Below are 12,263 nucleotides of genomic sequence, written 5' to 3'. Positions count from 1 at the left end.
GTCACTTGGGTCCCACCAGGCTCTGTTAGGTGGTCACCTGAGTCCCACCAGGATCCACTAGATGGTTGTATAGGTCCCACCAGGCTCCGATAGCTGGTCACTTGAGTCCCACCAGGCTCCGCTAGCTGGTCAGTTGAGTCTCACCAGGCTCCGGTAGCTGGTCAGTTGGGTCCCACCAGGCTCCAGTGGATGGTCGTATAGGTCCCACCAGGCTCCGTTGGCTGGTTGCTGGTTGTCCTTGGGTCAAAGCAGAGCAGTCCAGTGGCCTCCGTGCAGGTCTGCCCAAGGGAAGGGCACTTTCCCAGATGTCTGACTCTCCATGCTCTCTCCTTTCCCAGGCCCGTGAAGAGCTGAGGCCGGTGAAGGAGGACTTTGAAGCCAAAAACAAGCAACTCCTGGAGGAAATGCCCAAGTTTTATAGCAGCCGCATCGATTACTTCAAACCCAGCTTTGAGTCGCTGGTCCGGGCACAGGTGAGACGTTGTCCCCTGTCTGCCAGGCACTGCCGGGTGTCCCTTTGGTGGGCATCCTCACTGCAGAGCATCTGGGGTCCCACCTCGGGGGGAATTGTTCTTAGAGCAAGGCACGTTCTCGAGCTGAGTGTTACACACATGCAGCAAACCTCTGCCCAAATGCCGTTACCTCCAGCAATTTAATGACCGAGCGGTGAGAGGGCATGGGGAGCACTGGTGGGACACTGGTCCGGTCACCATTGGACCTTGCCCTGGCAGAAGAGCAGGTTGGTGTCTGCCGGTACCGGCGGTGATGCGGTGCTGGCTGTCGGCTAGAAAGGACAGCCGGAGGTGAGTTTTCACTGGTTTATGTGGATCTGCCTCGTAGCAGGGACGCTCCTGGAGTGCGTATGATGTCCTGTCCCCCAGGATTGCCTGTGTAACGCAGTTCAAGCCCTGGTTATACATTAGCCCCTGGCATTTGATGGCTTTATTTATCTGGGTACGTTGTCTCTTTGCGTTTATAGTCCTGAGCTCAGGACTGGATCTCGTTTGAGGTTATGAGATGCTCAGGGCTCATCTTAAGGGTCTCTTCTGGCGCTTGGTAACCAGAACTGGTGTGTGCTGGCAGAGATAGAGGAGGCTGCCGTGTAATCTCCACACCAAGGATTTGCAAGAAGGGGTGGCCTAAATAAACCACAGCCTGTTTTAATTTCCATCCTCCAGCTTCCTTCTGTGGCTTGCTGCCGCTCCTCCTCCATCTTCCTTCTCCTCTCGCCCTTTTTTTAAGGCTGGAGAGGAACATTATCGGGATTTAATCTAGCTTTGAACTTCTGGCATCTCGGGCATACGTCGTGCCCTGGATCACAGGGTGGTCCAGCGCCAGGAGGTGGGCGAAACCACGTGCTGCTCCTCGCGTGGGCGTTTTCCTACGGTATTTTTTTTGGAAGGGAGCTGCTGCAGTGACACAGGTGCGGCGGGGTGGCTGCAAGGAGGTGCAAAGAGCACGTGTTTCATCTCACCTCCGACTTGGGGGGGCCTCGCCGCAGAGCTGCCAGCAAGTTGTCTGCAGGCTGATTCACCTACCAGATGGTGCCGATGCACCCTGCCGCCGCCTGGGTGGGTGCTGGGGATGCTGTTCTTGCTGTTCCCTTAGCAATCGGGCGCGTGGGGCTCCCTGTTCCAGCCATCGCAGCCGAAATAACCAGACTCCCTGGAGCCACCGCAAAGTCTCGCTGGCCCTTCCCTCTGCAAACCCTCTCCGGCCGCTCGCTGTGGGTGGGTCGTTTGGACAAGACCTTGAAACCCGAATGCCGCCTGCCCTGGCCGGGTGTTTGGGATCCGCTGGCAGTTTCCTTAGAGAGCGGCTTTGCCCCTCTGTCCTTGGCCACGATGTCCCTCGCTCGGCTCGTGCTGGCTCCCGGCTGCCAGCTGGCTCCTGCCTCGGCTCGTCGGGAGCTGGGGGCGAGCGGGCGGCAGCACGGGGGGAGCGATGTGCTGGGGCCGCGGGGAGATGCGAGCGGGGAGCGGCAGGGTGCTGTTGCCGGGGCTGTTGGCAAGACTCTCCGTTCGTACCCTCTTCTTCCTTGGGAATCCTCTGTTTTGTTTCTTGGCTGGCTGCCCTGCCTCTCTTCAGGTGAGGATTTTTGTTAGGAAAGGCGAGGAAAATCTCGCTTTTAATACCCAAGAGGCAGCGTCATAACAAAGCTGATGCACCTCCCGTAGGCTAGACTAAAGCTGGTCCCAGATGGATGCTAAAGCGTGTCACATCCCGCCCTCCCTGCCGACCTAGATGGGAGCCGCATCCCTCTTTCCCAGCGCTGGCTGCATCCTTCCACCCCCGGGGAGGGATGCTCCGGCACGGCATCTCCACTGCCGGGAGGAGAGCTCGGCACTCCCCTAATGACTCGTTTGTGCCAAAGCTGGGCTCAGGCCGTGTGTCCCCCCGCTTCAGGAGCCCTTGCCCGGGGGCTGCGCGGTGTTTTCCCCCTTGCAGGTGGCTGAAATAAAACAGAAAAGGGAAGTGACTTGCCCGAGGTAACTTAATGAGTCAGTGGCGAGCCAGGAATAGCACCCAGGAGCCCTGACTCACTGCAGCGGCTGCTCACCTGCAGGGACCTGGGCAGGGGAGGGCAACCGGGGGGCGGCTGGGGCGATGCTGGGAGCATCCCCATCTCTGTCTCAACATCCCAGGTGTGAGCCGGCGATGGGAGGCACGGGAGCAGCGACGGGCCGTGCTGCCGCCCCCGGCCAGCCTCATTCATCCCGCCGCTGCTTCCCGGGTTCTCTCTCCCTCCATGCCTCATTGAGCTTATCGAGCATCTCAGGGGTTTCGTGTTACTCAGTGGAATTTCTATTTTCAGCCTCTTCTGCGGGTACCTCTAGGAGCGATGCTTGGCTGATGGGGCTCGAGCGTGCATCCCTCAAGGAAAAGGGCAGACGGGGACTGGGAGGCTGAGGTCGGCTCTGCCCTTGGCCGCAGGCAGCCAGCGGCTGGCACCGTGCCGGGAGCTGTGGCTCTGGGGTTACTTGTCCCCAGGTCAAACCCGCCACTCAAAGGCAGCCCCGGGTGCAAAACCGTGTAGTTTTCCCTTTTTTTGGTCCTGGAGAAAGCAGAGGAGGGGTTAAAGTGAGAGAATTGTGTGGCAAGTGGCACCAGCCAGCGCGACGATGAGTTGTGAACGCATCGGCTGTCTTGCTGGGAACAAGTCATGCCCTGGCAAAGGGAAGGACCCCCCTTCAAACCAGCTCCGGAGCAGCAGCTTTATGGCTTTGACCCAACGAGACCCTCCAAGACCTTCTCGCCGGGCGGCTGGGTTCCCATGGCACAGCTTGGCCGTGGGCCCCGGTGCCGGGTGTCTCCTGACGGCGTGACATGCCCCAAGCTCACAGGGGCTGTAACATTCAACACCAAATGCTTCTGTCCACCCACGTGCCCGGGGCCAAGCCAACGGAGGCAAATATTTCCCTGGCTGGGGACTTTGAAGTGGCCACATGAAGATGAAAGGGGGAGAGTTTGAGCTTTGTTGCTGGTGTGAGCGTGTGAGCAACACTTCCTTCCCTCCTTGCGCTTTATTTTCCAGCTAGAAAACATGATACTCCTCTGGGTTTTAATGAAACGGGGAAAAAGATGGGGCTTGCAAGACAGGAGTGTCTGCAGGGTGGGGTGAGCTGCTGCAGTCCAGCCCTGGCAGTGACCCCGGGCTTTTGTTTTGTGTAGGGCTGACATAAACACAAACTGCTGCTGCCTGGCTGTGGCATTGTAAACACGATCTATAGAAAATCAGGAGAACACGGTGTCCCGAAACAGAATTAGTTCAAGACAGGTGGACTCGGGGCCGTTGGCTCGGTCTCAAAGGCAAGTTGGAGATGGGATTTGATGGGATGGGGACGGAGCATATGGTATCCATAGCTGGAAAAGTACTGAGCTGCAGGCAGGCACGGGCCTGCCGGCAGCAGGTACCACGACAGCGACCGCAGGGCGAGCTGCCTGCGGTGCGGCAGGGTTGTCGGTGCCCATCGGTCTGGGGTGCATCCCCCTACCCAGCACCCGCCCCGGTGCAGGGACCCCCCCTGTAGAGGCAGTGATGGTTTTCACACATATTTCAACGGGAGAAAAGCATTGGGGAGATCAATGCCTGCGGGATCTCGTTGATAAAGCACAGGAGACTTGCATGGCGATGCATGCTAGCACCCCAGATGACTGCCTACTGGTTAGGCACTGGGTCCTACTGGGGGAGAAGAGCATCCCCAAGGAGACGCGCTGGGCCCCGGGGACCCGGCAAATCCCGCAGAAAGGGCTCGATGGCTGCGGCACGTGGGCGGTGGGGGGGACAGCGACCAAAGTGTTTGCTCTGCCTTGCCCGTTCAATACGGAGGAGCTGCTGCTGTGGATGCTGGCATGCCCGGGGCTCGGGGGGGCAATCCTCGGGGGGCAGCGGCTCCCCCAGCTGCACGCAGCTGCCTCCAGCCCTGCCACCCCGGGGAGATGGGTTTCAGCGTGCCGGTGCCTTTTCTGTGCCGGAATTGGCAGCGCCGCTTGGCCGTATGTGAATGAACTGAGCCCATCTGACGCCAGGCTGGGGACAAGGGACACGGAGGGTCGCTCCAGAGCTCCGGTGCCCAGTTTCGCAGCCCTCCATCCGGGATCCCTGCTCACCCATGGCATTGCCGAGGGACTATGGTGGTGGCGGATGGTTTTGGCCCGCTTAGCTCAGGGCAGCATCTCTTGCTTGCGTGGGACTGGGGCTGCAGCCGGCGGGGAGGATGCATTGGGGGTGACCTGGCTGCGGGACTGCGGTTTGGTGGAGGGGGCTGCAATGGGGTGAAGGGGGGGGGGCTCTTGCCTGCACACCTGCCTGCTCAGCCCTGCCGCCACAGAGCGAGGTTCGTTAGTCACTGTGTAAATGAGCATTGAGGCTGAATCACCCAGCACCCACTGCGTGGGGAGACCCAGCCCCTGCCGCACCCCGGTACGGCCAGACCCAGGGAGGGGGGCATGCAGGCAGCTGGCAAAGGCGTGTGGGTCCCCAGCATCTCCCCTCGGCCCTGCCCAAAATAAGCATCATTTTGAGCAAGATTAGGGGAGCCGGTCTCCATGGAGACTGTGTGTGTCTCCGCACCGATGCTGCTGGAGATGCTGGGGCCGGCCCCGGGTGCCCACCGAGCCTCGCCTGTGCCCCTCTGCAAAATGGGGGCAACGCTGGCATCGTCCAGCCCAGCGGGCAGCGCTTCCTCGCCCTCCCGGCCAGAGCTGGGGGGAATACCCAGGCCAGGCATCCCCATCGCCCTCCTCCCGTGGGGCACAGCAGCCCTCCGAGCTGGGAGAGGGGCCTGATCCTGCCACCCTGCCCGCAGCACCGGGGGCTCCCGCAGGCAGGGCTCGCTGCCAGCGCCCGCCGGGCAGCGCGGCTCTCCTTCGGCAAGAGCCCGCGCCCAAGCAGGCAGCCCGGTGCCATCTGCCTGCGCTGACCCACTGGCTCCCACTCCGGGAAGCGCTGCTCGCTGCCGGAGTTAATTGGCGGTGCTAATTAGCACATTATTAAAACACCCCTCCCCCTGCTTCATGCAGGGTATGGCGCTGCCAGGCGTGATGCTCGCCATGCTCATCGTGCCCCTGCTCGGCAAGCAGAGACCTGTTGCAGAGCCGGCCAGCGTGGGCTGGTGGCTCATCCCGGTGCCGGTGGCACCGGCGACAGGCCCGGGACAGCCCGGCTGCGGCACGGGGCCGGCGGCTGCACGGCAGTGCCGGGTGCCGACGGCAGCCCCGCGTGCGCAGCTCCCCAGATGGGAAGCGAGCAGAGAAGGGCAGCGTGTTATTAAAATGTGTTGAGTTGTAATAATCTAAGGGGGTGGTATTAACACATGGGAGGAAGCTATTTTAGAAACAGAAATGCTAAGGCTCGGGCAGCGCCGCACCTCTTGGCTCCCACAGCAGGGTGGGGAGGAGACCCCCCTGCCCCACTCGCCCCCATTTTTCTCCCCCCGCCCAGGTTGTCTACTACACGGAGATGCACAAGATCTTTGGGGACCTGACGGCGCAGATCGACCGGCCCGGCTTGAGCGACGAGCAGCGGGAGCGGGAGAACGATGCCAAGCTGAGCGAGCTGCGGGCTTTGTCCATCGTGGCCGACGACTGAGCGCCGCAGCGGGATGCCGGTGATGGGGAAGGGGCTGGGGATGCCCCCCCCCGGGCCCTGCAGCTGGGCTGCGCCCCACCTCCTCTCTCCTGGGGATGGACTTGGGGGGCTTTAGCCGCTGGCTGCTCCCTTTGCCCCCACGGCTCTGCCCTCCTGCCAGGACAAGGTCTTGCCTGGGGCTGGGGGCACAGCAGGGCTCCCCCCTCCCCAGCCAGCCACTTTCCAAAGCCAGGGTCTGGCTCATCTCTGCCCCCCTGCAGCCAGGCTTTGCCTTTAGAGGGTTGCAGCAGAGCAGGGAAGCGAGCCGTCCCGCTCAGCTGAAAAAGGGGAGCGGGCTGGGTGCCGTTGGCCGTTCCCAGGCCCCAGCTCGGTGCTGCACCATCACACAGCTGCGTTGGCCCAGGTCCGGATCGGGCCCAGGCTCCTTGCCTTGCTGGCAGGAGGACGGGGTCAGTCCTGCTGCTGGGCCGTTCATTTTGTGCCTTAGGAGCCCAGTAGCCCCCCAGGGAAGGGTAAAAGCATTCAAATTCCATTTTTTGAGGCATCAGGAGGGGGTGATGAAAGGGCTGCGCTTCCCACGCCGAGCGTCAAGCGATGCCGCGCTCTGAATCCGCCCCATTTTAAGCACGAACGGTGCAAAATGCCTCTGCCCCACAGCTGGGGGGGGTGAAGGGGGCGCAGGGAGGTGCACATCTGCACAGCACTGGGTGCGCGGGTGCCCACCGAACAGGTATGGGGGACCCCGGACCCCAGGGCAGGGGGATGCAGAAGGGAAATGCAACCCAGCTGGGAGCAAACTGGGGGGGGGGGGGTCCACAGCCAGAGGTGACCGTAGCCCCCCCCTCGGTGCCTGGGGAGGGATGGGGGGGTTCTTCCACTCTCCAATAAAGTTTTTGGCAGCGCAGCAGCAGGCCTGGGTCTGTGTCCGGGCGGGTGCGCGGTGCCAAGGCCGAGCTGCTGCCGCCCTCTGCCGCCGCCTGCCAGCCACTGCCGCGCCCGGGGGGGGACCCACGCAGGGACGCTCCCCCCGTGGGCTGCCGGGGCCCCCCCCAGCCCCCCTGGCTACAGCACAACATATTAGTTTGGAGGTGTAATTTTAAGAAAGGTATTAGGAGGCTGGAAGGGGCGGGAAAGAGAAAAGAGGGATTGAACGGCCGCCGAGGAGACGCAGAAAGGAAACGGCTTCAGCAAAGCACAAGAAATACAATTTTACAGTCGAATACAGTGAATTCGATCCCGAGCTGGCGCCTTTCAGCGTACGGAGAGGCTGCAGGAGCCCGCGCTGCTGCCCTCCGCGTCCTGGGACGAGCCGCTGCTGCATGGGCCGAGGGGCTGGGGAGCAGTTACGGGGCTGGCACGGCGCAGAGCTGGGCACCGCAGCAAAGCAAGCTGCTACGGGCACAGCAGCAGCCAGAGGCTCCCCCGAGCTGCCAGGCAGCCTGCGGCACAGCGAGCACCAGGGTCCCTCCACGCTAAACAAGCCAGTCTGTCCCCCACTTGTGCGTCCAGCTCAGAGCACTGAGATGGCCTGTGTCCTGTCTCCGATACAGACATGGCCACAAGATTTCCTACCTAAGAGGGTTCCATTAAATGCAAACAACGGGTCAGAGCAAACCCTGTGCATCCCTACCGCTGCCCCGGCTCTGCGTGCGCGGGGTGGGAGCCAGCTCGAACCCATCTCTGCAGGGAGAGGGCCGAGACAGAAAAGGCTTGCAGGGACCCTGCCACCATCCATGACCCCGCTGTGCGACATCCAGGTGGGCAGGGACTTTGCTCCCTCCTGGTGGAGATCAGCTGGATGCTGGTTCCTCCTCTAAGCAGTCATTAGTCTAGAAGAGAGAAGGGGTGACCAGCAGCTCGCAAAGAAGGGACCCCACGTCCCAGCACGTCTCACCCCGGCTTACCCAGCTTGACCTCAACGCGTGGATTTTGCTCTCCGGGTAGAGCTGGCTGCTCCGCTTTCTCCAGCCGCTTCCCCAGGTTGAGCACTGTGACCTTGTGGGAGACCTGGGCCGGGGCAGGAGGCAGCAGAGGGAGGTTTCCTGGAACAAGAACCACTCGTCGCCCACCGCACCGTCTCCAAGAGGTCCGCTGTACCCCCATCATCCCTACGCCTACCAAGGAGCTCCTCCAGATAGCCATGGAAGTACACAAAGGCTAGGAGAGCATCCAGGGGCAGGACAGCGCTTGGGTCCAGAGCCTTGGGCTGCTGAAACACAGACGTGCGTTAAGGATGGGAGAGGCCAAGCTCCCCAAAACACCAAGCTGTGCTGAGACAGCGCTCAGGATGAGCCGGATTGAACCAGGGACACTGGGTTCCCCCCGGCTACGTACCTACATCTGCTCAGCCTCCTCCTCCACCGTTTCGGCAGCCCTTTCTTGGCTCCAGGTTCCTGGTCTCCGGCGGCTCTTCCTTCTCCGGCAAGGCCAGCAGCGCCTTGTAGTGCTTGTAGCCAAAATCCCGCTCCAGCATCTCCTGGAAGAACTCGGCCACCATCACGGCCACTTCAGGGAGGGAGAGGGGCACAGGGGACCTGCCCGCCTGTGCCGTGCCGAGCCCACTCAGAGGAGAGCTTCTCCCACCACCTCCTGCACTCCAGCGGGATGCAGAGGGAGATGCTGGAGCAGGCAGCCTGCCTATCCTGCCTGGTCGGGTGGGGATGGACCATGAGGGCTGGTTCTCCGGGGGCTTCAGGCTCCAGCGGTTGCTTGGTGGTGCCTGCGGCAGCCATGTGCTGCTCGGGGGCCTCCATCTGCTAAAAAATGCCTTGTTTAGGTGGGAGCGGGAAGAGAAGGTGCTGGGAGCTGTCACCCAGAGTGGGACCTCACCTTCTCTGAAACACAGCCCTGTCCAAGCACCTACAGAAATGAAACCACCTTTTGGGACACCTGAGCTATCACGGCACCCGGCATCACCGCAGCAAAGCTTCACCATGGCGGGCTTCTCCTCCGGCGATGGAGGCAGCGAGGGTCCCTTCTCCGCCTTGGGCTGGCACGAGGCTTCCCACTCCTCCGGGGAGTCCTGCCCAAACATCCAGCAGGAAAAATCACCACCACCTCCCACCGGTACCTGCACTCAGCAAACCAGACCCTGCGGCACGGTGGGGAATGGCGCTCGGGGTGGCCCAGGAATCCCAGCAGAAAGCAGGGAGCTGGACCTTTCCCGCTGCTGGGAGGGAGGCTGCGAGGACAGGAATGAAGGGGACGGGACTAGAGCCCTGACAGGTCATGGAGAGGCTGATGACGGTCCCCAGCGAGGCCATTTGCAGGGACACGGAGCGAGGCCGCAGCCCGAGAGCATCCCCTGGCCAGCCCGCACCCGGATCCCCTACAGTCGCTGCTGGGACTGAGCCAAGCCTCCTCCCCCAGCACCCGGCACGGAGAACTTCATCTCCCCTCAGCTGTTCTTTCCCAACCGCATCACATGCCGGGCCAGGTTTAAGCAAAATAAAATCAGTTGCCACGGTTACCCGGAGCAGGGATGCTATATATAACTGCCATGCAAGGAGCCGAGCCCATGCGCCCGAGCGAGGGCCACGCTCTGCCACGGGCGACGCGTGGGGAGCCGAGCCCTGGCAGACCCTGCGCCGGCTCCCGTGCGGGCAAAGGTCCGTGGCAGCCCCGCAGGGGTGGTCTGCGGTGCCCCGGCTGGGCAGCGGCCACGTGCTGCCTCTTCGCCATTGCTCCATGGCCCGGAGGTGCCACACTCCTCGCTGCGGCTGGATTAAACCCCACCTGGGCTCTCCTAAATCTCCCTTGCTGCCCTTGTGGCTTCGTCTGCATCGCTGTGTCACCCCGTGCAGGGCTGCCAGCCCTCCCCTACCACCTAATGCCCAGCAGCCTGCCTCTCCTCCACCCAGCGCACCCACCCATCCCTACGCCCTGCGGTCCCGGAGCTGCTCAGCCAAGCCCAGCTCCTGCTCCGTGCTGTCGGCTCCTGCTCCGTGCCGTCAGCTCCTCCTGCCGTCCCTGCATTCAAGCGAGGGATTTCACCCAATGGAAACTTAACCCGAGCGTTCCCAGCGGCGCAAACTCTGCTCTCCTCTGGAAAGCTGCTCCTGAACGAGCAGCCCTTTGCCAGGGCTGGGGCTGCACGCCGGCAGGGCCGCACGTTGCGCACTCTCCGCACCGGGCTGGGGAGGAGGACTCCATCTTACATAGTAAAAGTGGATAATTACCGGTTTCTCGCACCACCCACAAGATCCCAGCGTTAATAGGGAGCGCTCGCAGAAAGGGAAAATTAACTCTACAATGCGGTGTGCTCTCAGCCTTGATTTCTGAAACGCTACCGAGTGACGTACGTCAGCACTCAGACCTCCAAAAAGCAGAGGGAAGGGATGCCGCCGCTCAGGGATGCCCGAGCCGGTGGCACTCACCCCTTCGTGCAGCCGCTCAGGTCCAGCCCAGCCCGTGCCATGCGAATGGCCGCGCACACCAGGGCCGTTGGCTCAGCGTCGGGACGGGGCCATCCCGTGATGGGGACAATTCCCCATGGATGAGCACAGCTTTGTCCCCTCTCCTCCCGGGCAGGGAGAGGCGGTGAGCCCGGCAGCATCCCAACTGTCCCCCTTCCTCCCCAAAACCCCCATCCCCCTTGGGACAAGAGCCCCAGGGGACACGATCAGGTTTTGCAGACGCCATCCCACGACCAGGTTTTGCAGTAAATGCAGCTGACAGCGTACCACCAAACCTAAGAGCTTTCCCCCAAAACTGGGTGAATTAACCCTCACCAGGACTGCCGAGTCCAGCACACGCCTGGGTCCACACCTCAATTTGTTGGGTGCTCGGGAGCATTCCCTTGCTCCAGATGATCCAGGGGCACCGGGGCCATTGCCTGGGTGAGAGAGCCACAGGCCCCTGCGCCGAGAGCAGACCTTCCTCTTCCTCACCTCGGCCCTGAAAGCAGAATCGGCATCATCCAGAGCGGCCTCAGCATCCTCCTCGGGGTCAGCCACCGGGATGCGGCTGGGGTACCGCTGGTGAGGGGGCCGGGTGGGGGAAGGCATCCAGCCAGCCCAGGCGGAGGTGGGAGCAGCCACGGGGCAGCCGAATGCTGCTGTAGCATCTCCCCGGTGTCGCAGAAGGTGCTGGGGGCAGAGAACCGCGCCGAGGGCGTTGGGGCTCGCTCTGCGCGGGCTCACCCGACGGCGGGCCCCACGCACGTGGTGTGGGAGCGCAGAGCTGGCTGCCCTGAGACTTACAGAAACCAGAGAGATCCTCTCTGACCACCAATATCCCCCCCCCAAAAAACCACTGCGTGGCCAGAGCACCCAGTAGGGACGGGCCCCGCGTCTTAAGGTCTGGCCCGGGTGGGTGTTCGGTGCTCCGGCAGGCACAGGCGGTGCAGGGCAGCAGGGGAGGGGGCTGCCCAGACGCCCACCCCGCAGCGGGGACGCACATCCCCATCCTTCCCATCTGCTCCGAGTCGCTCCTTGCCCCCGGCATCTCCCCAAGTGGCTCAGGTGAGCGGACGGGAGCGATGGGAAGAGGCGGCACCACCCAGGAGCGAGCCTGCTCCCGAAAACCTAAACACCGGCAGCATCCCCTCGTCACGCTGTGCTCACAGCCAGCCTTCCCGGGGGTCCTGCCGGAGACCCCCTACCACCCCTCGGTGCCCGGATCCGTCCCCCGTGTTAAGGATGAGCAACTCACCTTTCCAGGGAAGGAGGAGCGGGATGCGGTGAGGCTGGAGCAGGCTCCGAGGATGCCCTGCTGCTGCCCAGGGGTGGCCCGGGCGGGAGCGGTGCCGGGGGTCTCGGGATACGCTGCTGGGAACGAAAAAAACCCCCAAGTCACGGTAGGAAATCTCCAGGGAAGAGGAGGGAGGGAGGGAGGGATAAGGGGGGGTACCTGCTGGGAGAGCGCCTGGCAGCTTGCACCAGCATCTTCCCCACCTGCGGTGCCTTCAGCGCGCAGACCCGAAGGCACGGTGAGGGGCTCCATCAGCACCACGACACCGCGGAGGAGCATCCCCCCCCCCCAGCCCGGCCCCCTCCTCACCTCAGCTGGAAGAAGACCCCCCCCACCCCCCCTCACCCCCCAACCCAAACCCTCCCGCAGGCTGCAGGGAGGGGTGGGGGGGGGAGAACAAGCTTTACCCCCCCCCGAGGGGGCAGGACCCCCCCCGGAGCCCGACCCGCCCCGGGGCTGACCGGGGGGGGGGGCAGCAGCC

At 62.9% G+C, this 12,263-nt stretch overlaps 2 protein-coding genes across 3 annotated transcripts in view; one reads left to right on the top strand and one right to left on the bottom strand.

The window, feature by feature from the left end:
* The window catches only part of LOC309601798 (bridging integrator 3), a 41,883-nt gene extending 35,035 nt beyond the window's left edge, over positions 1 to 6,848 (top strand). For both annotated transcript variants that reach the window (XM_082334928.1, XM_082334929.1), the window contains 2 exons: positions 339 to 473; positions 5,945 to 6,848. In XM_082334928.1, coding sequence (XP_082191054.1) covers positions 339 to 473; positions 5,945 to 6,091 — 282 coding nt within the window. In that variant the 3' untranslated portion in view covers positions 6,092 to 6,848. The remainder of the gene's footprint in view (positions 1 to 338; positions 474 to 5,944) is intronic.
* Positions 6,849 to 8,143: 1,295 nt separating this feature from the next.
* On the bottom strand, positions 8,144 to 9,405 carry LOC309601705 (uncharacterized protein). The gene is given in 3 exon segments (XM_082334871.1): positions 8,144 to 8,300; positions 8,426 to 8,470; positions 8,472 to 9,405. Coding segments are annotated over 2 exon segments (699 nt in total). The 5' UTR covers positions 9,126 to 9,405; the 3' UTR covers positions 8,144 to 8,300.
* Between the last annotated feature and the right edge of the window lie 2,858 nt (positions 9,406 to 12,263).

This window comes from Platalea leucorodia (genome assembly GCF_965183815.1).
Source record: "Platalea leucorodia genome assembly, chromosome: W".
Classification (NCBI taxonomy): Eukaryota; Metazoa; Chordata; class Aves; order Pelecaniformes; family Threskiornithidae; genus Platalea; species Platalea leucorodia.
The sequence above is the reverse complement of the archived record's forward strand: the minus strand, read 5'-3'. Positions and strand labels throughout refer to the sequence as shown.